Below are 21,956 nucleotides of genomic sequence, written 5' to 3' on the forward strand. Positions count from 1 at the left end.
GACAAAAACTCATCAAAGTATTGTGCCATAAATAGTGAATTAATAACAATGATAATATCGATTGGTGTGGAGTGGGGCAACAATTTAATTAGGCTAAGTGCATCGACAATGTCCAGACTCGGTGGCAGAAGTTGCTCAGTCGAGTGTCAACATGCCGCAGGTGCAGTCGGAGAGTTCGTCGGAAAGTGCGGTTCAGCCTTTGCTGCAGCAATTTCAGCTGCTGTTTTACATATCCAAAATTGCTGGTATACTGCCGCAGGATCTGGAGAAGTTTCGCACCAAGAATGTGCTGGAGAAGTCTCGCAATGGCATGGTCTACATGCTGGCCATGCTGATTGTGTATGTGCTGCTTTACAATGTTCTCATTTACTCGTTCGGGGAGGAGGATCGCACACTCAAGGCCTCGCAGAGTCAGTAGAGCATGACGTGGGGTGTGGGCAGCATTCAAGCTTCATTCATTCCTTCCATCCAACAGGCACCTTGACCTTTGTTATTGGTCTATTTCTCACCTACATTGGCCTCATTATGATGGGCACGGACCAGTTGACAGCCTTGCGTAATCAGGGCAGGATTGGGGAGCTCTACGAGCGCATACGGCAGGTGGATGAGCGTTTGTACAGGGAAAAGTGTGTGGTGGACAACAGTCGTATTGGGGGACGCATTCGTTTTATGCTCATCATGACGTTCCTCTTTGAGCTCTCCATTTTGTTGGCCACGTACATCAAGCTCGTGGATTACACCCAATGGATGTCTGTGCTGTGGATTGTCTCGGCCATTCCCACGTTCATCAATACGCTGGACAAGATCTGGTTTGCTGTATCGCTCTACGCGCTGAAGGAACGCTTTGAGGCCATCAATCAGACGCTGGAGGAGCTGGTGGCCACCCACGAGAAGTTCAAGCGGTGGCTGTGCGGCGATCAGGAGACCAGCAGCCGTGCGCTGGACAGCTCACAGCCACCGGAGTACGACAGCAATTTGGAGTATCTCTACAAGGAGCTGGGCAGCTTGGACATGGGCTCGCTGAAGGGCTCCGGCAGGAACAAAGTGGCGCCTGGTGGGTGTAAATTTTCCATAATTATATTTGCATTCCGTTGGACCAATTTCTGGTTACAGTTTCCCATTCGATGAACTCTTTTGGTGAATCCATTGAGGCCTCGGACAAGGCCACACATCAAGCTCCTCCGATATCCGTGAATATGGCACACGAGAGCGAGCTGAGCAACGCCTCAAAAGTGGAGGAGAAGCTGAACAATCTGTGTCAGGTGCACGATGAGATCTGTGAGATTGGCAAGGCCATGAATGAGTTGTGGAGCTATCCGATACTCTCGCTGATGGCTTATGGTTTCCTCATATTCACAGCACAGCTTTATTTTCTCTACTGCGCCACACAATTCCAGTCGATACCGTCGCTCTTCCGCTCGGCCAAGAATCCCTTCATCACGGTCATTGCGTTGAGTTATACGTCCGGCAAGTGTGTGTATCTCATCTATCTGAGTTGGAAGACCTCTCTCGCCTCGAAACGCACTGGCATCAGTCTGCACAAGTGCGGCGTAGTTGCGGATGATAATTTGCTCTTTGAGATTGTCAATCATTTGTCGCTGAAGCTGCTCAATCACTCGGTGGACTTCTCCGCCTGCGGCTTCTTCACTCTGGACATGGAAACGTTGTACGGCGTCAGTGGTGGCATCACCAGCTATCTCATCATACTGATTCAATTCAATTTGGCTGCCCAGCAGGCCAAGGAGGCCATTCAGACATTCAATTCGTTGAACGATACCGCCAGCTTGGTGGGCGCTGCCACCGAAGTGGACAATGTTAGCTCCACTCTGTATGATCTGGTGACCACCACCATGCTAACGCCAACGGGTTGAACGTGTTGCTGAGTTGTATTTGGTCTTTTTGCACCTTCCTTCCCGCACTTTTGTTCGCTTTCAGCACCTAATAAATCATCACACTGCAGTCAGGCGTTTGTACTCTGCTTTCGCATCTTCCAGCTCACTGAGCAGATCGTTGAATGTGGCATTGGCTCCATCGTAGTCTAGAATGGCCACGCAAGCGATTTGTGCACGCTTCTGCAGGGCATAGGACAGCTCGCGGCGCACCAGCGGGAAACAGTACGGCACCGTTTGCTGCTGGCAGAGATCCTTCAGGCCTTCAATCGTTTCATCCAGTCCACCTAGAGAAAATATACAACTGATTAGAGGTTGGCCCTGGCATTTCGCTTACGCTCTTACGTTCCCCTGGGCAAATCTCGCAATCGGTGGCTAGGATTAGCAGCTTCACTTTTTGTATGCGCAGCCGGGCCAATGCTTCGCGTATGCCCAGCACAAAGCGCGGATGTGCACGTGCCTTGATTTCGTTTTTGGCATAGGCACGTTGCTGAAAGCGATTCAGATCATTCAGCAGTTGAATGGACAACTGCTTGAGCTGTGGCCGGGTGCAGTTGTCGCAGTAGCTGGAAGGAAAAAAAATTTAAATTTAACACGAAAATATAATCAAGATATTTGTAGGAAACCTTCTGAAGCGTCGGGAATGTATGGAATGTATCTTAGCTGCTAGCTGCTCCTCTTTTTCATCCTCTTGAGTGCAAGTCTCCGTTGCAGCCAGCGACAAGCACTCCAGCTTCTCCGTCAGCTCCTCCTCGCAGTTGGGCCTCTGACCCATGGACATCTTTTGCTTCTTGAGCCTGCGATAGCTGCATATCATCTTCTTCAATCTGGTAACCTTCTCCTTGGGATTAAGGCGCGTTTTTCCTTTGCGCTTTGCCGCATACAAAGGTTTCATGATGGTCAGCTGTGAACGTTTCAGCTTCTTGGCCTTGTTTTGCTTTTGTGTCTGCCGCGACTTGACAACAAAATCGAAGAGCGTGCACTGCAGCTCCTGCTTCTTGTGCTTATTTTTATACTTGGCGCTGCGTGGCAGCCTTGGCGCAGTTTGTGCCACATCCTTTTGTATGTTTTGGAACGTGCTGTGATCAATAATATTCAATTTATCCGAGCGGCGCAGCATTTTTGTAGATTCGTATGCACTAGTGTTGGCTAACGCAGAAAACTCACAGCACACTAATTTAAATTATTTTGTTGTTTATCTTATTATTGCGTTATCTTCTTATTGCTATGAGTGTTTAATACTTAACTAAAAACTCGGTTTGGCTATACAGTTTAGAAACCACAGTCTGATAGGAGCACTACTTAGCTTAAGTAACAAATGGCCTACGGAGTTTAGGAGGTAGGACTATGCTATAACCTTATGCTACGATCTATGGCTATGTGCAGCTCGTTGAACTCCTTGAGATGCTCGAGTATCTGGTCACGCTCGTGCTCGTAGATCTCCCAGTATTTCAGATACTGGCCCACATGCTTGAGCACCAGGCTGCGGGCAAAGTCCAGGCAGCTCCGAACATGCTTCATCCTTCGCCGGCAGCTGGTCAGCACCGAGCGTAGCTGCTGCTCCGGCTCCAGCTGTGCGATGACAAAGGCAAACACGTTCTTTACATTAATCCGGATATTGTTTGGAAACACAACAGACTCGGTGGGACGCGCCTGCGGAAAGACAAACAGCGTGGGGCAGAGCGGCATGGAGAACTCCCACGGCAGATCGTTGGCCTGACTGTCGAAGCGTATAAAGTTTACGCTGGGACTGGTGAGCAGCACCGACACCTGCAGGAATGCCTGTGATAGTACAGCGGACAGAGCGCAGTCTGGACGATACATGAACACCACATTTGTGGCGTTTGGTCGCTGAAGCGCTTGCAGCAGCATTTGGCGGTTGAAGTAGCGATGGAAGGCCGTGTCCGGCGGTGGCTGCGCATTCCTGTACACCTTGGGCAGTGTTTTGGCGTAGAACTGCCGTATAAAGTCCTTGAGGGCTACATACGAGAAGGGATGATCCTGTGGCATGACATGCAGCGCCTCCTCGGCCATGTCCAATATGAAAACCTGCACCGCGGAGGCGTCTCGCTCGTGGGGATGGTGATGCTGATGCTGCTGTATGCCCAGCTGCTGGAGGTAGTCCGCGTACTTAATGGAATCGAAGATCACAACGCCCAGCGATCGATTCTTGGGGAAATCCTCCCCGGAATGTTGCCAGATGAGCTGACTGTACTTGGTCACCATGTTGGCAATGCCAATCTTCATGGCCGGCGTGCCATGGTTGGAGTGCGCGAGGCACAAATTCCGCCGATGAAGCGCTAGGAGTTGACGCGAGTCCGTGCCCTTGCCCACGGACACCTGCAGGTGGTGCTGGTGGGTGTACGTTCGCCAGAGATGATTGAGGTACTTGTTGATGCTGTAATAGTTGGCCAGCGTCGCTGCATTCAGCTGCCAGGCGCTAGGGCAACTCTCTGCATGCTGAGGTGTTTCTGCATAAAGTTCCGCTGGCATTTGCAGCAGCGAATATGACTCCTCCTTGGCATGGCTGTCGTCATTCGTCGTCCAGTAGGAATCACAGCTGTCCGTTTGCTTTTTCAGCGCGCTTGCCATTTCCTTGACCATTACCAGCGGCATGGCACTGGCAGTCTGATGGCTGTGTGGCATCTTTACGCCCATGGCCAGCACGGGCATGTAGCGCGCCTTCAAGGCGATTGTCGTTGGTGTTCCATAACCGTTCGAGAAGAAGGCCAGACTCTTGAGGGTGTGACGAACCCAACGAACGATGTTCAGAGCTCGCCAGTCGCTCGACGATGTGTTGAACGTGTGCACACCATTCCGGCTGTCAATGACCACAAGCTGCGGCAGGGTGACGTCCTCCCCTTTCAGCATGCTCTTTGCACTCTTTCCAAAGTTCAGGGCGAAGCGTATATTCCGCTCGGGATCGAACTCCAGCCAGCAGACAGCGGCCGCCATATAGCGCTTGTATGCGAGACTGTCTGCAGAGTCGAGGAGCGCCAGGACAACGGCATCCGAGTGCTTCCTGAGTCCTGCCAGCTCGAGGCTGGTGTGCACCCGATCGACGGGCTCGATCAGATAGTTCATGAAGCGTGCGAGATCCTCAAAGTTCCAGTCTCCGGAGTACTGCAGAATGTGCCGCTGGTTGTAGCGCACTATCAGTGTGGGCCACTTATCCGGGTAGCCGCCAGCGCCAACCACTCCAGGATTTGGCACGTGGGTGCTGCTGCAGTTGCACTGAAAGTGCCAGCAGTCGACGGCCCCGAAGAACGCGTACTCGTGATAGTAGTGCGCCAGTCCATTGTAGAGCCTCTTGGCCTGCTTTGCCTCACTCGACCAGGACACGTAGTGGAAAATCATCGCGATCTCGAAGTCGGACGCCTCGGCTCGCACTTGTGGCACACTGAGGCCGGGACACTCGACGATGGGCGCCTCCTCGCGCCTCGACGTCTGAGCCTCTGCCAGACGGACGGCGAGGACCAGCAGCACCAGGTTTATAAATAAACTCATTGTTGGCAGAATGCAGCCGGTGTGCTGGCTAATTTAATAATATATAGCGGGCACCATATGATTGGAAATGTGCGAAAACTCTGGCCACACTTCTCAATGTTTACAGCGACCTCTGACGAATGGGGTTTGAGTTAATTATATCAGATTGGATTATTTAGCAATTTATTTAAATAATTGCTCATTTTGCAATGTTGATTAATCATAAATTTAATTGATTTCATTTAAATTCCAACGGATAGTTTTAAGCAAATAGTTCGATAGTCACACCGATGTGTCTCCAGTTTTAGTATCGATACATTCAGGCAAATACAACACTGACCAGCGCATATGCGTTAATTAATCACTTTTACTGTTTACTTTTTTAATATAAACTACGTTAATTAAATTAACAATTGGTGCACCAAGAACCAACTACGACGCGAAAACAAAGTGAAAATCTTCTAGTGTCTGAATAGTCGTCATCGTATGGTTTTGCACCGTGCATCCGTTCCAGCAATCGAAGAAATCGCTGTGAAGTGACCTGAACTTGAATCTTTGGCAATCCAAATAGCAAATTACAAGTGTTTGGTGGAATGCATATGTAAATTCAGAGTATCGGAGCGAGCGCATATATAATTAACAGTTTGGCCTTACACTTTCCAACCACAACAACAAAGCAAAGCAGCAGCGACGGACGACCACACACACACACTCACTCACTTGCTCTCACACTCTCGCCCTCGCACACACACACACGAGCGCACGCACAGTCAGACAGAGTGAGAGAGATAACCTGGTGTGAGGCAATCACCGTCATCGCATCGCATCGCCTCCGTTTGTGTTTCCCCAAACCCAGTCAAGCTTTTGATTTGAAATTTGAAACATACCGAAAAAGCGGAACGGGAACGCATCAACATTGAAATATGGGGCTTTTACTCTCCCGCTTATGGCGAATGTTTGGCAACGAGGAACACAAACTGGTGATGGTGGGCCTGGACAATGCGGGCAAGACGACCATCCTGTACCAGTTCCTGATGAACGAGGTGGTGCACACGAGTCCCACCATCGGCTCCAACGTCGAGGAGGTGGTGTGGCGAAACATACACTTTCTGGTGTGGGATCTGGGCGGTCAGCAGAGTTTAAGGGCCGCCTGGAGCACATACTACACAAACACAGAGCTGGTGATTATGGTCATAGACTCAACGGACCGCGAGCGTCTGGCGGTGACGCGCGAGGAGCTGTATCGCATGCTGCAGCATGAGGACCTGAGCAAGGCCAGCCTACTGGTGTATGCGAACAAGCAGGATCTGAAGGGATCGATGTCAGCGGCCGAAATCTCACGGCAACTGGATCTCACCTCCATCAAGAAGCACCAGTGGCACATCCAGGCGTGTTGTGCGCTCACCGGCGAGGGCCTGTATCAGGGCCTGGAGTGGATCGTTCAGCGCATCAAAAACAAATGACAGGCCACCAATGACCGACTATAGTTAATAATTGTAGAAAAGTAAAACAAATTTGTATGTAAAATGTAAATGTAAAGCCACACAACATAATAATAATAATAATAATAATACTGATAAAGACGATGTAACAGATTTTAAGCGTTGTTCGCCGATTGTTCGAAAAAAAGTTGTTGCCAAGCCAATTTTATTAAGTGTATAAAAAAAAGAGAAGGGGGGGACTTCAATGATAAAAATGATGATACGAGTGGTAGGAGTACGATTAATGATTATGTCTAAGATCTAAGCCAATTAACTACTTCCAATAAAATTACAAAATAAACGAGTTTTATTTCGAAATTGTTTCGTATTCAATTGAATACAGAACTGGACGTTTCCTCGTCGAACATTGCCTTCTAATTGACATTGTTGTGTCGCGATTTGCTCGCTCGTTTGTTTGTTTGTTGATGTGTGAGATTGATTTGTACTCTATCGTCTAAAATAAATACATGGTTGTGTAAAAGGTAGCACATAAATTAAAAAAGGCTTACTGGCAGGCAGCAGCGCCGGTAAGTAACGCGTACAAAAAACAGTTTTAGGTTTAGGTTTAAATATTAGCAAACTAAAATATAAATATATAGCCACACGAACAGTTTGATCACAAAACGTAAAAAGCAAAATAATAAAACAATATCAAAATGGTGCAAGTCTAAGTGAGATTACAGGAGCTGCTGCAACTCTTGAGGGGTTTGCCCTGGCCCAGTGTGATGGTGTTCTCGTCCACAGCCTCCACATTGTTGGCATCGTGCTGGCGCTGCAACACACAGAATATTTTTGCTTTGATCGAAGAAAAGGCAACCCAGAGCTCACCTTCAGTTCGGTGGCCAGACAGCGGAAGGCATCCTCAACATTCATATTCTCCTTGGCGGACGTTTCCATCACAAACAAAATTTCAGGTATATATTGACACATTTGGCGCGCCTCTTCAAAGTCCACCTCGCGCTCCGTTTCCATGTCGCACTTGTTGCCAATCAATATGATCAGAACATTCGATGCCGTGTATCTGCGCACCTCCTCGATCCACTTTTGCAGATTGGAAAAGGAAGACCTCTTTGTGATGTCATAAACTGCAGTGAAAAACAATTACAAATTGTAGATAATAGAGGCCACAAGCAGAGCAAACACTATTAAAATCAATGCCTCGCAATAACATTAGAGCGTGGAGCGGCGCGGTGCGACGCCTCTTATCAGCGAATCACGACAGGAGCTCTCGCTCTCCACTTCACTTCTACTGATAGCGTAGGGCGTCGTCGGTGGCGCCATGACAAATGAATGGGCGTGCGTATCCGGAAGATACCGACTCACCAATTAAGACACCGTTGGCCGAGCGATAATAGCTCTGCGTAATGGTGCGAAACCTTTCCTGGCCAGCCGTGTCCCAAATTTGTAGCTGAAGGAATATGATTCATTTTCTTAATACCCTTTGATATTACTCCAGCCAACGCTTACCTTAATTTGTTTTGCTTCCACGGCTATGGTCTTCATGGAAAAGTCTACGCCAATTGTATTGCCATGTCGCTCTATGTAGTTGCCCGTCTTGAACCTGTCCACTATGCAGGTTTTCCCCGTACCACAGTCACCGATCAGGACGATTTTGAACAGGAAGTCAAAGTTCTCCTCGTTGGGCAGTGCCATCAAAGTCTGTGGGTTACGCGCCGTCATTATATCTGTCCAATGTCGTGTGTTCTGGCTGGCTATGGAGTGAGTTTCTGGTAGTTTTTCTTTGCCAATGGAAAATGAAAACAAAGATTGAATAAATGCACTTGTTAGTGGTGATGGGATGGCTGTTCGCAGCTGTTCCACAGCGATAGCTATCGATACGCAGAACGATAAGTGTGCCTATCGATGCGTTGACTTTTGAATTGGATTTTTATGTTTGACAATATTTGCTTTCCGCTTCGGGCAGTTTGCCAATTGGAAATCTAACATCAAGATCTTATCCATTATGCAAGAAATCCATTAAAGCTGCCTATCTATTTAAATGAGGCATTGGCCAAAGCAAATGGAAAGCATTTTGTGCGTGTGAATTGATGTACGGGCTACCATCACGTACCATAGGTCGAGCGGCTTTCTGATAACATTTTTGGGTCTGATGTGCAAACCAATAAATTTTCACCACGTACCCTAATGATGCAGTCATTTAACGCTATGAAATTTTGCTTTATTGAGTGATAAATATTTATGGCAATTTCCCCAATGCAATTTTTATTGACTTTCCCATCCAAATATGAGACCTTGACCTACATTCAGTGCGGCCAGTTCTATTTCTAGACTCACTTTCAGAGCGCAGCGGAAGCTCCACCACTCACGCCACACACAAAACATGTTCTATGGCGCATCTGCATCTGCATCTCGTTCTGCATCTGTATTTGTGTATGCAAAGCATCTTCAGTTGACCAACTGCTTCGATTGCCAAGCCACTTGGAAACCGCAACGCCTGATTGTGGCTCTGTACGCACTGACGCCTCCATTTGGGCAAGGAAAGTTTAATTGCTGCAAGCCAAAGTCGTGGGGTGGCTGGGCCTGAGAACTTGTCTGTCAGCCGCTGCCTTAGAGTGAAACTAATTGCGACCCAGTTGCGTTTTGCAGGGAAAACCCTCACAGATGAGTCACTGGCTTAGAGCGCCCCAGGAAGTGCACCTCTCAGAGGCTATCCTCAGAGTTGAAGTCGCAGTTCAGCTCACCCACTCGCTGGCAGGAAAATCAAACAGCAAATTGGCAAACTTTACACACACAGCAGATCAGATATTTCAGTCTTTCCATACTGGTTTGCCAGTTTCGGCTGTAGCTTCTGCCTCGTACTCCTCTTCTTCTTCCTCCTCTGCTGCTTCCTCTTCTTCGGCCCATTGCGGTTTTCGCTGGCTTTTTATCGTGCGCCTCGACCGCTAGCCGCTTTAGTTGAATTTCAAACGTTTGCGCGCCCGGTTGTCTGTCCCCCGGAACATAAAGCGAAAAGTAACCGAAGTCCATGTTAGCTTCTCCTTCTAGCCAAGGACCAGCATAACGCGTGTGTTAAGTGAAAAACGTGTCTGCATGACTCAAGCATTGGAAAAGTGAAGTTTTGATCTTGCGCTGAACTCTGCCGGAGAGGCAAGCGAGGAATTTTCGGCAAAAGGAAACCAAAAAATAGGACAAGTTCAACGGCAACGCCAAAGATTTTTCCCAGCCGATTGTGACCAGCCGAGTCTTATGTAAGCTGCGCTACAACTCCTCGAGAATGTGCCCCCAAAAAGCCAAATCCGATAAACAATTACAATTACCTAATTGTCATGCATTAAGCGTTAGCTTCATTCGAACTTTCTATAGCTGTGCCGAGTACGATTTTTGTGTGTTGTTTGATTGATTTCCTCGCACATGCCGAGCACGCACACAGATCCCTCCCCCGCACGACACACAGACAGACAGATGACACCACTTGCACTTTCCTTTCGCAATCATTTTTTGTTGCTGGATTTCTAATTAATTATTCCGTGACAGTCCCTTGTGCCTGTGCCTGTGCCTGTGCCTGTCCGGTGCGGGTGCAACGTGCCAAAAGACTTGAGCAACGAACTCGGCCCGCTTGCTTGTGTTTTTTGCTGTCGCTTTGATTGGGAATGAAATAATCAAAATTATCATACGAATATTTTGTTGTACAAGTGTCTCCACTCCACTCCACTCACCTGCTGACCCAGTTTTCGGTTTCATTAAGTAAATTTCTTTATTTCGCGCTGATTGCAAAAAGAAAAAACGCTCTTGGGATTCTGACAGCGGACAATCAGACAGACACACGGACCTGGCTGGACACACGTTTCATCTGTCCATACTTGGCACTGCCAAGTGCACGCCAATTAAAGCTCAGCTGCACTAATTCGCCATAAGTTTTTGCAGAAGGAAAGGCTTTTCTCTCAATCAGAGACTGAGTCGGAGTCTGATTCTCACTTTTCTCACTTCTCGAGCGGTGTGTCCACCGCATTCCAAGCTGACATTTCTTGCGTGTTTGTTGTGCTAGACTGCAACTGTAAAAAGGGAGCGTAAAGAGTGTTGCAGAGTGTTGTAAAAAGTGTTTTGTGCTTCCCAAAAGGCTTTCTTCTTTTTTGCTGCTTTTCTATTGCTGATTTCGTATAGAAATCAAAATGTATCCTTGGCCATAAGCGAGCGTCACTCTCTCACACTCTTTGCACTGTCAACTGCATTTGTATTTGGATTTAGTTTTGGCTACGACTGCCCCAGCCAGTTCTGCCTCCTGCTGTGGCACAACGCACTTGCCCAGTCAGTGTGTCTGTCTGTCCAATCCACACTCCTCCTAGGCGACTGACCTCATTTTCATTTTCATGTCCATCATTTGCTCTGTGTGCAATTAATCCTATCGCAGCGTATTTGCATTTTTACATTTTTGCAGCCACGCCCCAGCGGCTCCTGTCTGTAGGCCTGTCTGGTTCTGTCAGCATATTTGTTTGGGCCTAGTTTGGGTGCAGTGCAGCGACAAGTGTCCATCCCAGCGAGGAGAAACTCACGCTGCTGTGCAACCTTTGAGTGAATCGAACTAGAATGTTTGGTCTAGAAAGCTGCTAGCCTGGTGCTGCCACCACTCAAATGGCCATCAAATTGTAGCCTTGAGAAAGTGCAGCACAGAATATGGCTTTGGCTCTAATCATGGCCTACACTACAGGCCAACTGCAACCGGCTCACTGGTTCTGTGGCTCTGCAGCTTGTTGCATCACTGATGCTGCACGAGTAAAAGTGCGTCGTGCAGCGAGAAATCAATTTGTTGTGCTCTCCATTTTGGTTGTGGGATTCCTTACCGGGGTGAAATCTACAACTGGTTTCGTTTAGAATAATAAATCAATTTGTTGGGATGCTTTCACAGGCCAGAAGAGTCCGAAGAGCCATTTGCCAATTCCTAATACCGAGCTGTGGGTATTTTTATAGCCATTTGTATGTGCTTCAATGTGCTTGTAATCAGAATTGAAGCTGCCAGCCAGGCCTAACGGGGCAAACAGTTGAAGCAACTGAAACAATGCCAGATCTGTGCATCGCTTTCCCAAAAAATACAACACGAGACACGTTCGACAGGCTAACCAGTTGCTGCAGCTAGAAGGAGGAGAGTGGCGGCTGAAGGCTGCAGCATGAGAATGGAGCAGAAGTTGCAGTTGAGAATGCAGAATGGGCAGAGACTCTGGCGCCAATTGATGTTATACAACTGTTGAATAATGATGGCCATTAGGCTGATGTTTCAGCAGTTCCATTTTGCCAGCTAATCGCTATCTTTTGCTGGATTTAGCAGCTTTAAACTCTAATCTCTAATCACTTGTTCCAGCATGTCGCGTTGCAACTTATCGGACTTTGGCCTGCTGCTTTCCATGCTGGTGCTGCTGCTGCTGCCAGTCCTCTGCGTGTGTCAATCCACATCAACGCCCAATCGACAGCAGCAGCAGCAGCAGGCGGATGCCGCACAGCTGGCGGATGTGGAGGCTGCCGCACAGTCAGACGCTTGGGACGATGCAGATCCCGATGCGCCGCACATACGCAAGAAGCGTTTGATTTGGATTACGGACGATGGACGACTGGCACTGCCACCGGGCACCTCGCTGACATTTACGCCAACGATTGCCATGCCACTGGTCAGGCATCCGCCCGAGGGTTTCTTCTCCAATCTGACCATCAGTTTCCCAGTGACCAGTGAGTCCCACCAATGACTATTCACTTAACTCTGTGGTAACTCTCTCTCTCTCTCTCCTCTCTCCACAGTTGACTTTGACAAGCTGGGACTGACGGACAATCAGAATCCTTTGGGCGATTTGCCGCCGCTGTTTTCGCGCTCCTTTGGCCACGAGGCGGGCCACATGGTGGGCGAGTATGTGGCCAGATATTTGCATGTGCAGCGCCGCAAGCGAGATCTCAGCGAGCAGCGCAGCAGGAGCGAGGATGCGCCGTTCCGCGTGCACGACGAGGGTCCCAAGTTTCCGGATTTGCCCGCCGGCATGCAGCACATCTTCCATGGCGGCGAACGTGTGCTGCTCTACGGCGTCGTGGAGGATTTTCTCTCCACCTTCGGCATGGATGGAAAGGCGTGTCTGCTGCGCACCATCTGCGAGATGCATTCCCGCAGCCTGGACAAGTTTGGTGTGTTCGGAGAGATGACAAAATTGTTCTTAACGTGCGTGACGTCAGTCCTTCCTTGGTGGTTGCTAATGTTTATCCCCTTTTTAGTGTCACGGAATCGCCTTTTGCTGATCTGGTGCCCGACTACGTGCAGGCTCAACGTGTGGGCGAGGGCAAGCAGGCGCCTGGGGAGTGTTTTCCCTACTTCCAAGCCTGTCCCAAGAGCATCTTCAAGGCGCTGGCGAACAAATACGCCAAGCCCGCGAAGACATCCAGCCCCAGCAAGACGAAAAGGACAACGACGACCAGCGCTCGACCAGCGTTGGGGGAGTATCACGAACAGCAGGCCATACAGCTGCAGCTGCCTGTCACGCGGGATCCCAGTCGCGATAATGTTTATATGTGAAGATCCTCCTGCTCCTGCTCCTGCTCCTGCTCGTCCTCCCATTGTTGACCTCGTTTAGGTTTAGTTTCCGTGAACATTCAGAGTCATTTGCCTGTAATTAACATTTACTAATTATTAATTTATTTACTTGTATTTATTGTGTATTTATTGTGTATTTATTGTGTTAGTCATTAAGCCCTTGTTGTTGTTGTTAACTGCTGAGTGTGTGTTGTGTGCGTGTGTGTGTGTGTGTGTGCGTGGCTTCACCTGTAAATAATTTGCAATCGTGGCATAGTCCCCAGCCCTCACCCCTACACCGTATACCATATTGTAGAATAAATTCCGAGTAACAAACAAAAATGGAATGTGTGCGGCCACAGCCGCTTTTGCCCATCACTTTTCAGCTGCTTTTCTGCACACTACATGCTGCCAAACAACTGCTTCAAATGATCCAAATGAATGTGGTTAATGTGATACAAAATGGTGACATCCCGCACGAGGCTATCCAGCGCCAAGACATCGCTCAGCCAGTTGTGGGATTGCAGCTGCTGCCAGCCAAAGGTGATGCACTTTTGCCAGGCCTCGTTGTAGGCCACCTCCCGGTGTATGTTGAGCATCTACAGGGAAGAGACAAGAGAACCGTTTTACTTTCGGCATCAGCTTAGAGGATCACCTCCTCCCACCTCAATAAACAGTGTGGCCAGAGACAGATGACAGTCACAGCTGGCGCTGTAGCGCAGGCGATAAAAGTGCAAGCCCTTGAGGACGAAAAAGTCGCACAAATCGGGAATGTGATTGGCCGTGCCGATGCGCAGCAGCAGGCGCAGAGCATGACGATACTTAAGCATGCGCTCGTCGCGGATGTGCTGCATCCTTGGCACGAACGGGCAAAAGCTGCGACGATCGTACTGCGGATAGACCTGCAGCAGGGCCAGCCAGTAGCTGGTGCCCGAGCAGTGTGCCCAGGCGGGGCCGGAGGGCACAAAGCTGGGCAGCGGATGCTCCACGAAGCTGAACTGCATGGCCGGCAGAAACACAAACGAAATGACGCTGGGCATGCCCGCGTCGCGACACTCACTGGCGAGGATCTCGTGCACGAATCCCTGGTCCCCGATCTCATGGGTGCGATAGCTGAGGGAGTAGCGCACACCGCTGCGGCAGGAGATGCTGCCCATGTGGGAGATGGCGTCGCGCAGGTTGCCGCGCAGGAAGAGCTGAACGCTCTCGGGATTCAGGTAGTCGTTGCTCACCATCGGATGGACGTGTGCCGCGTGCAGGTGGATGTACGCCGGCTGGGCCGTATTGAAGATGGGCGTCACGCGAAAAGGCATGCGGAAGCGCAGATATTGGTCAAATCTCAGGGGGAAATCGATCTTGGAGCCGCGGTAGAAGGTGGCCGTGGCCAGAAGGTTCTGCAGCATGAAATTGTACACCAAATCCTTCTCGGACATGGCCTCCCGTATGGTGCGGGATATAACCTGTGCGTCCAGCAGCCAATCGGCATCGCCTTCATCGATTTCGCCACACTCCGCGATCACTTTGATGCCATCGTGGAAGGAGTGCTCCTCGGGTAGAATCAAAGCCTCTCCACAATTTGCTTCACTTTTGTCGTTGCCTGGATCCATGGGAATATGTTTTCACACTCACAGCTCGTTGACAACTGCAGCTGGGGGTGCTCGTCACTATTAGTCATTTTACATTCGGAAATTTGATATGTTGTTCATTTATTTCTCATTTTCCGTTTTCCCGAACAATTAATTTCAAAGTGCCGCTATTTATGTCAGCTTTCGATAGCTTTTGTGTCGATAGCAGCGAACGGGCATACTGATAGTACGCACTTCAGTTTATGCAACGCTAGGTGCCAGAATAACATGGTTGTTCGAAACGTAAAAACAAATGCGACCGTTATTCGCATGAATTGGCACATTTTTTATACTTTTTCGTTAGTGGTTTAGCCCTGGCTGCTAAATGTGTTTTCAGCAGGTCTCAAGTGGGTTAAGTTCGTTTTTCCTGTGGTATATTTGCGGTATATTCGTAAGGGTCATTCACACTGCCACAACAAACGTTCCGCGGTCACACTAATTCCAACTCGAGTGAAGATCAAAACAACAAATTAATTTGAAAATTGCATGATTAGAATATGTGCGGTTGCACAAACCGAGACGAGCCGCAGAATAACACGTAACAACGTGTTGCACAAATGTGTGTGGAGAACAGCTTCAATCAATAAACGAAAGGTGAGTGCAACCGAAGGGCAGGCAGGAGCAGCGCCAGAAGGTGTTTCCTACAAGTTCTGGCTCCTTTAAGGGCCAACAGATAGGTTGAAAAAAGCAAAAGCAAAGTAAATGCCAACCGGCCCCGGCCCCGGCCCCAATTAGAAGTGGCAGCAGGCAGGCAACAACATAGTTGCTTGCACCCGAAGACTGAGTCAGGCGTTTGATGATGATTGAATTGGATTATCACGATGTGGCTTTTGCCATTCGACCGCTGCCGGCGTTGTAGTTGTTTATGTTTGCGCGGACGTGGCGCAATATATTCGTAATCTACTCAACGCTCCGGCAACCTGCTGATTAAGATATTTTCTGTTTCTGTTTGACAGATAACTTGAACGGGCTTCAGTTGCGGCATGGATCTGGTGACGACAAATCGCGCGATGACTGCGACGACGGGGGAATCCACATCGCCGCCTTCGAGCAACGAGGCGGCTGCTGGCTCCCAGAGCGATGCCTCCGAGGAGGAGGAGTATCTGGACAACAGCATCGAGCTGCGCGGTTACCTCAGCAAGTGGACGAATTACATCTACGGCTGGCAGCCGCGCTACATTGTGCTCAAGGACGGCACCTTATCCTACTACAAATCCGAGTCCGAGTCGGATTTCGGCTGCCGCGGTGCCATCAGCCTGACGAAGGCAACCATTAAGGTAAGCAACCAGCCACCAGCAAGTGTTCTTAATTGAACTAATAAAAAAGTAATGGCCGCGAGTGTGTGCGCGCATGTGTTTTGGTCAAATTAACCAACGAAACAGCCACGACCCCGGCTTGATTCCAAGTTCATTCCACACTCCGCACATTCCCAGCGACGCAATCAATGCAGCGCAATCAATTAACGTTGCCTGGACAGCGAATGTCGAACGAAAATAGACCAAATTGAAGTCATCAATGTAAGTGGGGTGCCCCCGCACACAGACACACCTCCACCGGGGTGCCACCAGAGGGGAGACCCGGACATTAAATGCCTTTCGTTGGGTTGTTGACAGGAGGGCGTGTGTGTGTGTTGTTGTTGTTGCTGTTGCTGTTTGTTGACGGAGGGCGTTTCGAAATGAGTGTGCACTTGTGGGCCACACTTTATCTATTTATTTATAGTGTCGAAAGTGGCCAAGAACGAGCCACCATATATGAATGGTGTGACTCATGGCAGACGCATACCCTTCCTGTAATTCGCACTGATTCCGCCCACAGATTGCATTGCTTCTCCTCTTCTGCTCCTCTTGCAGGCCCACGAGTCGGATGAGCTGCGCTTCGATGTGGTGGTTAATAACCTGAACAACTGGTGCCTGCGTGCCGAGACCAGCGAGGATCGCATGCACTGGGTGGAGGTGCTGCAGCTGTACAAGGAGGACACTGGCAGCACGGACACCACCTCGCTGCGACGGCACGGCAGCACCATGTCGCTGCAGTCGAATACCATTTCGCTGACCAGCGGCGGCAGCCTCAAGAAGACGCAACGCAATCTGCGCGAGAAGGTCGGCGAGTTGGAGACCTTCAAGGACATTCTTTTCGGGCAGATAGAGACGCTGCAGCGCTACTTTGATGCCTGCTCCGAGCTGAACAAGAGCAATGCACAGCCACTGGACTTGGGCGATGGTCTCAAGTGCATTGATTTCAAGGTAAAAGGCGGAATAAACACTTGAAAAATGGTTTAACGGAGCGTAAACCACTTGCATTTAAAGGGTGAATCCATCACGTTTCGTGCCACAACATCCGGCGTGCTGACTACCCTGCAACATTGCCTGGAAATCATAGCCGAGAGCGATGAGTCATGGAAGCGAAAACTGGAGCGTGAAATTGATAAGCGACGGCGCTCGGAGGAGCAAAATAAGTAGGTCTCCCCATCTCCCCCAAGGACGCCCACCAAAAACTAAGTCAAATGTTTGCTTTGCAGGCGATCCAAGGACGAAATTGAGAGGCTGAAGCGCCTGTCATATCCTGGCCCAGATTTCGAGGTAAGTCCTCGCAGTTTTTAGTTTACATTTTCGGTGCTTTCGGCGTCCCCCACGTGCGCCTTGATTAGCACACAATAACCAAACGAATTGTGTTCACGGTCAGACGGCAATTCGGGCCAAACACGTTCCAATTCCCACTGCCACGGAATGCTGAATGCAAATACAACAGCAAGGCAGAGAGGTAGAGAGTGAGAGCGAGCGAGTAGTAAATTTGCATGGCCGCGCTTCGTCTTAAAATAAACTCTCTTGTTGTATGGCGTGGCATGGAATGGGCTGCTGTTTTGTACGGATTTCATCAGACCTGCGGAAAGTAGAACACGGCCCAACCCGACCCATATTTGATTTTGAAACAATTTCCGATTGTTTTGTTTGATTTTCCCATGTTCCGATTGAATCTCCGATTCGCCACATGCAAGCCCTTTGGCGTGCCCTCCAATTTCCGCCTTAATTTAATTCCATTCAATTAATATTTACATCAGAATGTTGTTTATGGCGTGGAGTAATCAAATATTTGCATCTGTGCGAGGGGCAGCTCATGCATTTGGCGACTGCTCAAGCGCAAAAAGTGGGCGTCTAGACGGTGGCAGTGTTGCTTATTGACAGTTTGATGTTGCAGCAGATTTACCATGAGCCCATAAAGGCAGTCATTGAGGTTGACGAATGTTTATGCTACATGAAATGATCGAAATACACTGCCAAAGGTGGGGTACAACTGTTGTTTGGTTAAAGTTATTCCAGAGCGCAGATGGAGTATTCCACTCTCCCCCATTTGTCTCTCTCTCAGCCCAGCTCTTCTCTCGCTTTTAGCCTGGCTAGCCACTGGCGACTGTCACTGTTTATGGCTTGGGTTTGGTCAGTTCGCGGTCAGCGATCGAGCCGCCAACACGTACCAATCATAAACCAATTTAGCCGTGCAAACAAACGGAAATCCAAAACCAAAATCCAAACAGTTTCTTCTTCATATTTGTCGTGGCTTTTAATTTGTGTGTGCAGATTGTGAAACCTTTTTCAGTTGCATTGAAAACCAATTAAACAGTGTCTAAAATCGCAGCACGCACTGAAATAACTCGTTGGAATGCCCTCGGTGCGATTTCTTTGGCGCTCTGGCTATCAGAATGGAAAAGTTAAACAAATTGCGGTAGGTGCTGCCCTACAGGCTGCTCGGGAGTGGAAGATAAAACCAAATTGCCCTCATTTGTGGGTCCCTCCCATCAGAAGTGCGCTCTTGGAAACGAAAACCCCACACACATTGATTTATTATTTAAATACGAGCAAATCCTTTTCATTAAAGCTTTTTCAGTGCTTCAGAGCTTTAGCCTCTCCGCTGCCAGCTCTGGCTTTGGCTTTGGCCCGTTAATGGGGCTTTTGAGTTTGCCCAAAGAGCAACAGTTTGTTTTGTGTCCTTGCACTAAACGGAAGGATTTGCCTGGACGCTCGCTCACCCGTTCGCTTTTGCTGTATTCTCGCTCTCTCTCGCTTGCTGGCTTGGCGCTCTCTGCCCTGAAAGAGAAAACTTTTGCGCGCTTTAAGTACCGTTTTTTTCGGCGGTTCTTTCTTGCTGTTGTGGTCCGCGTACAGTGTTCAACAACATAGGGAGGGTCAGCAGGCGACGGCGAAGGAGTCTGGTAAGAGAAGACAAGCTGACGCCATAGGGATATAATGGATACAATTACTCGCTGAGTAGTGACTTCATCGGCATTAAAATATGGCCCACATTCCGCTTGATTGTGGCTGCCTGCCGCTGCACTTGTCTATCTCCAACTTTGGGGCTGGGGAATGTGCTTATTTCAACGCCTCGGGGCGCGCACATGTCTGCATTAATTAATAAATATCAATTTATTTTCAAAGATTCCATTCACAGCATTTATTCCGCGCCCGTAGCCTGTTGCCGGTAGCCGAACTGGGCAAACAGACGTCAGAATAGGGGTACAGTGTGGCTCATGGATGATGTCTAGCTGGCTGCAATTGATTTCCATTTCCTACATGAAATTCACTGTAGCGCACTCCAGACAGCCTGCTGTTTGGGTATTCATGGCACAATGATGCGCCTTTGTGGCCATTATGTTCCCTCAATTACGCATGCTAGCCGAGAATCTCCGCCTGCCTGTTGTCTGGTTAGGGAAGCAAAAAAAAACAACATAAATTGGATTTTCTTGGACCATTTGGCGGCACAAGTGTGGTCCGATTAATTTATTCAAATCACGTTTCATTTCTTTCCAATTGGATTGAGAGATGCGGTCGCGTCATTAAAATTAATTAGGCCGAACCTTTAAAGATGTTTTTGTACGGATAAAACCTGTAACGTGCCTCTGGCTAATGGAGTTGTCTCTTTGCAGGAGGGTCCACATTCCACATTGCCGGAGGATGAGTTCTTCGATGCTGTTGAAACGGGCCTGGACAAAATCGAGGAGGACATGCAGCTGCGCTTTAAACTGAAACTGCAGTCCCAAATCTCACAGACGCTGGTGAATGTGCCCCACGAGGCAGTGGCCGAGGGTGAGGAGGCACGGGAGGAGTTCGGCACCGGTGCAGAGGCCAAGTGCCATGCCCTGTGGCCCGAGGTAAGGCAGGAAATTGCCATCCAGCGTCCACGAGGGGATGCCGATAATTGAGTCACTAATTGGATTTTCCGCTCGCAGATTGATCGCGTTTGCAAGGAACAACTGCACTATGCACGCGAGGGTGTCGGCCAGGATGGCAATGGCTGGCAAATCTTTGCGGACGAGGGCGAAATCAAAATGTACAAACGCGAGGAGGAAGTCAATGGCCTGGTGATGGATCCCCTAAAGGCCTACCACTCGGTCCAAGGTGTGACTGCTCGTGAAATGTGCCATTACTTCTTTATGCCTGAGTTCCGCAACGATTGGGAGAGTGAGTCTAGCAGTTGACACTTTATGCTTTCCCATTTATAACTCTTGTTTTCCACTTCCCCCATTTAGCTACCCTGGAGGACTGCACAATTCTGGAGAAAATCTCAGCAGACACATTGCTCTTTCTGCAAACCCATAAACGCATCTGGCCGGCCAGCCAGCGGGATGCACAATTCTGGTCGCATATGCGCAAAATCACCGACAATCTCGAGCCGGGCGCTCGGGACATGTGGGTGGTGTGCAATAACTCCACGGAGTATTCCAAGCAAGAGTCCAAGAATGGCAAATGTGTGCGCATCTTCCTCACCGTCATACTGTCCTGCCAAACCCACTTGCCCGACGACTACGTCAAGGGTCAGCCATTGAATCGCAACGATTTAACCTGCAAAATAACCTACTGCTCTGTGGGTATGTATCTCTGGCAAGTTACGATTAATTGTATGATTAATTTTGTCCATCTTCTAGTGAATCCTGGTGGCTGGGCACCGGCGAGTGCTCTGCGCGCTGTGTACAAGCGCGAGTATCCCAAGTTTCTGAAACGCTTCACTGGCTATGTAATAGACCAGTGCAAGGACAAGCCGATTATGTTCTGATATTTGCCATAAGCAACAAAGCAATCAAACACCAATCAAAGTTGAAACGTATCCATGTGTTTAGCTTAAAGTTATTCCTTAAGATGCCAGCCCAGCCACAGTCTGGGATCGTTTTTTGCTACATCTCTTAAAACCCCAAAAACCCTAGCCCAAATCCAAATCCAATTCCAACTCCAATTTTATACACGTTAACAAGCTGAGTTTTACGACTGTTTACGAGCCCTTTTTCTGTATTCCTATGTGTGTTCTATAAGTGTAATTCAGTCGTCAACCCTTTGTAGTCCAGAGAAAGTCCACTACTAAGATTTAATGTATCCTGTGTCTAGCCCTAAGTTATGTGTAAGTGAAACACACACAAACAATCATATTGTATAGCTCTAGTTCCTCAAAAACTAACGATCTGTCATGTGTATATCTTTATGAAAATGCTTTAAGTGCAACAATTGCAAAAACAACCAGGATGTGGGGAGATAGAAGTAGTATTTAAGGAGGCTTCTTTTTTTTCCACTTTGGTGTACTATAATCTATTTTGCTAAATCCCACATCTGTTTTACTCAATGGTCAAATGTAAATAAATGCGACAAATTGTTATTACCACAAAAAGTAAGACAAGTTTCCCATCATAATGTCATGTCATGTATTTTTGCTTTTAAAGTTTTGTTTCATTATTTTTCCACATTTCAATTGTACATAAACTGTTGTGCTGCTTTAGAAGAATCTTTTCTTTTAGTGTGTGTAATTTTACAACTGGGTTTATGCTTAAGAGAGAGAGAGATTTGTTTAATGCCGCAAACGTTTTAATCAATTTACAACCAAGTAAATGCCTACAGGTTAGCTTTTGCTTTTATGTTTTTTTTTTTCTCATTTAAAGTGCAGTCTGAAGAGTTTTTTTGTTGTCTTTTGCCAAATGTGTTCGTTCAATGCGCTAATT

General features: G+C 48.4%; 8 protein-coding genes across 9 annotated transcripts; 4 read left to right on the forward strand and 4 right to left on the reverse strand.

The window, feature by feature from the left end:
• The first annotated feature begins 71 nt into the window (after positions 1-71).
• LOC117589210 (gustatory receptor for bitter taste 66a) lies at positions 72-1,947 on the forward strand. The gene is made up of 3 exons (XM_034280955.1): positions 72-410; positions 476-1,054; positions 1,114-1,947. The coding sequence occupies exons 1-3, from the start codon at positions 152-154 to the stop codon at positions 1,869-1,871; spliced, it is 1,596 nt and encodes a 531-aa protein (XP_034136846.1). The 5' UTR covers positions 72-151; the 3' UTR covers positions 1,872-1,947.
• LOC117589215 (selenocysteine insertion sequence-binding protein 2) lies at positions 1,868-3,066 on the reverse strand. The gene is made up of 3 exons (XM_034280960.1): positions 2,516-3,066; positions 2,235-2,455; positions 1,868-2,176 (listed from the first exon to the last, which is right to left on the reverse strand). The coding sequence occupies exons 1-3, from the start codon at positions 3,007-3,009 to the stop codon at positions 1,950-1,952; spliced, it is 942 nt and encodes a 313-aa protein (XP_034136851.1). The 5' UTR covers positions 3,010-3,066; the 3' UTR covers positions 1,868-1,949.
• LOC117589207 lies at positions 3,067-5,501 on the reverse strand. Its single transcript, XM_034280946.1, has one exon. The coding sequence runs from the start codon at positions 5,394-5,396 to the stop codon at positions 3,240-3,242; it is 2,157 nt and encodes a 718-aa protein (XP_034136837.1). The 5' UTR covers positions 5,397-5,501; the 3' UTR covers positions 3,067-3,239.
• A 189-nt stretch (positions 5,502-5,690) lies between these two features.
• LOC117589219 (ADP-ribosylation factor-like protein 5A) lies at positions 5,691-7,162 on the forward strand. The gene has a single exon (XM_034280965.1). The coding sequence runs from the start codon at positions 6,299-6,301 to the stop codon at positions 6,836-6,838; it is 540 nt and encodes a 179-aa protein (XP_034136856.1). The 5' UTR covers positions 5,691-6,298; the 3' UTR covers positions 6,839-7,162.
• On the reverse strand, positions 7,146-8,657 carry LOC117589218 (ras-related protein Rab-43). Its single transcript, XM_034280964.1, has 4 exons — positions 8,324-8,657; positions 8,180-8,264; positions 7,685-7,941; positions 7,146-7,628 (listed from the first exon to the last, which is right to left on the reverse strand). The coding sequence occupies exons 1-4, from the start codon at positions 8,534-8,536 to the stop codon at positions 7,524-7,526; spliced, it is 660 nt and encodes a 219-aa protein (XP_034136855.1). The 5' UTR covers positions 8,537-8,657; the 3' UTR covers positions 7,146-7,523.
• Positions 8,658-12,190: 3,533 nt separating this feature from the next.
• Positions 12,191-13,380, forward strand: LOC117589214. Its single transcript, XM_034280958.1, has 3 exons — positions 12,191-12,532; positions 12,602-13,010; positions 13,064-13,380. The coding sequence occupies exons 1-3, from the start codon at positions 12,214-12,216 to the stop codon at positions 13,359-13,361; spliced, it is 1,026 nt and encodes a 341-aa protein (XP_034136849.1). The 5' UTR covers positions 12,191-12,213; the 3' UTR covers positions 13,362-13,380.
• A 150-nt stretch (positions 13,381-13,530) lies between these two features.
• On the reverse strand, positions 13,531-15,006 carry LOC117589213. Its single transcript, XM_034280957.1, has 2 exons — positions 14,024-15,006; positions 13,531-13,957 (listed from the first exon to the last, which is right to left on the reverse strand). The coding sequence occupies exons 1-2, from the start codon at positions 14,963-14,965 to the stop codon at positions 13,760-13,762; spliced, it is 1,140 nt and encodes a 379-aa protein (XP_034136848.1). The 5' UTR covers positions 14,966-15,006; the 3' UTR covers positions 13,531-13,759.
• Positions 15,007-15,420: 414 nt separating this feature from the next.
• On the forward strand, positions 15,421-21,558 carry LOC117589209 (ceramide transfer protein). 2 transcript variants are annotated; one of them, XM_034280953.1, is made up of 9 exons: positions 15,421-15,577; positions 15,940-16,260; positions 16,834-17,226; positions 17,290-17,438; positions 17,502-17,562; positions 19,899-20,123; positions 20,202-20,433; positions 20,502-20,840; positions 20,898-21,558. In XM_034280953.1, the coding sequence occupies exons 2-9, from the start codon at positions 15,967-15,969 to the stop codon at positions 21,023-21,025; spliced, it is 1,821 nt and encodes a 606-aa protein (XP_034136844.1). In that variant the 5' UTR covers positions 15,421-15,577; positions 15,940-15,966; the 3' UTR covers positions 21,026-21,558. The 2 variants fall into 2 exon arrangements, with proteins under 2 accessions (XP_034136844.1, XP_034136845.1); XM_034280954.1 differs by lacking the exons at positions 15,421-15,577; positions 15,940-16,260; positions 16,834-17,226; positions 17,290-17,438; positions 17,502-17,562 and adding an exon at positions 18,623-18,700.
• Positions 21,559-21,956: the final 398 nt, after the last annotated feature.

Source organism: Drosophila guanche, unplaced genomic scaffold (genome assembly GCF_900245975.1).
Source record: "Drosophila guanche unplaced genomic scaffold, DGUA_6, whole genome shotgun sequence".
In the NCBI taxonomy this organism is placed as follows: domain Eukaryota; kingdom Metazoa; phylum Arthropoda; class Insecta; order Diptera; family Drosophilidae; genus Drosophila; species Drosophila guanche.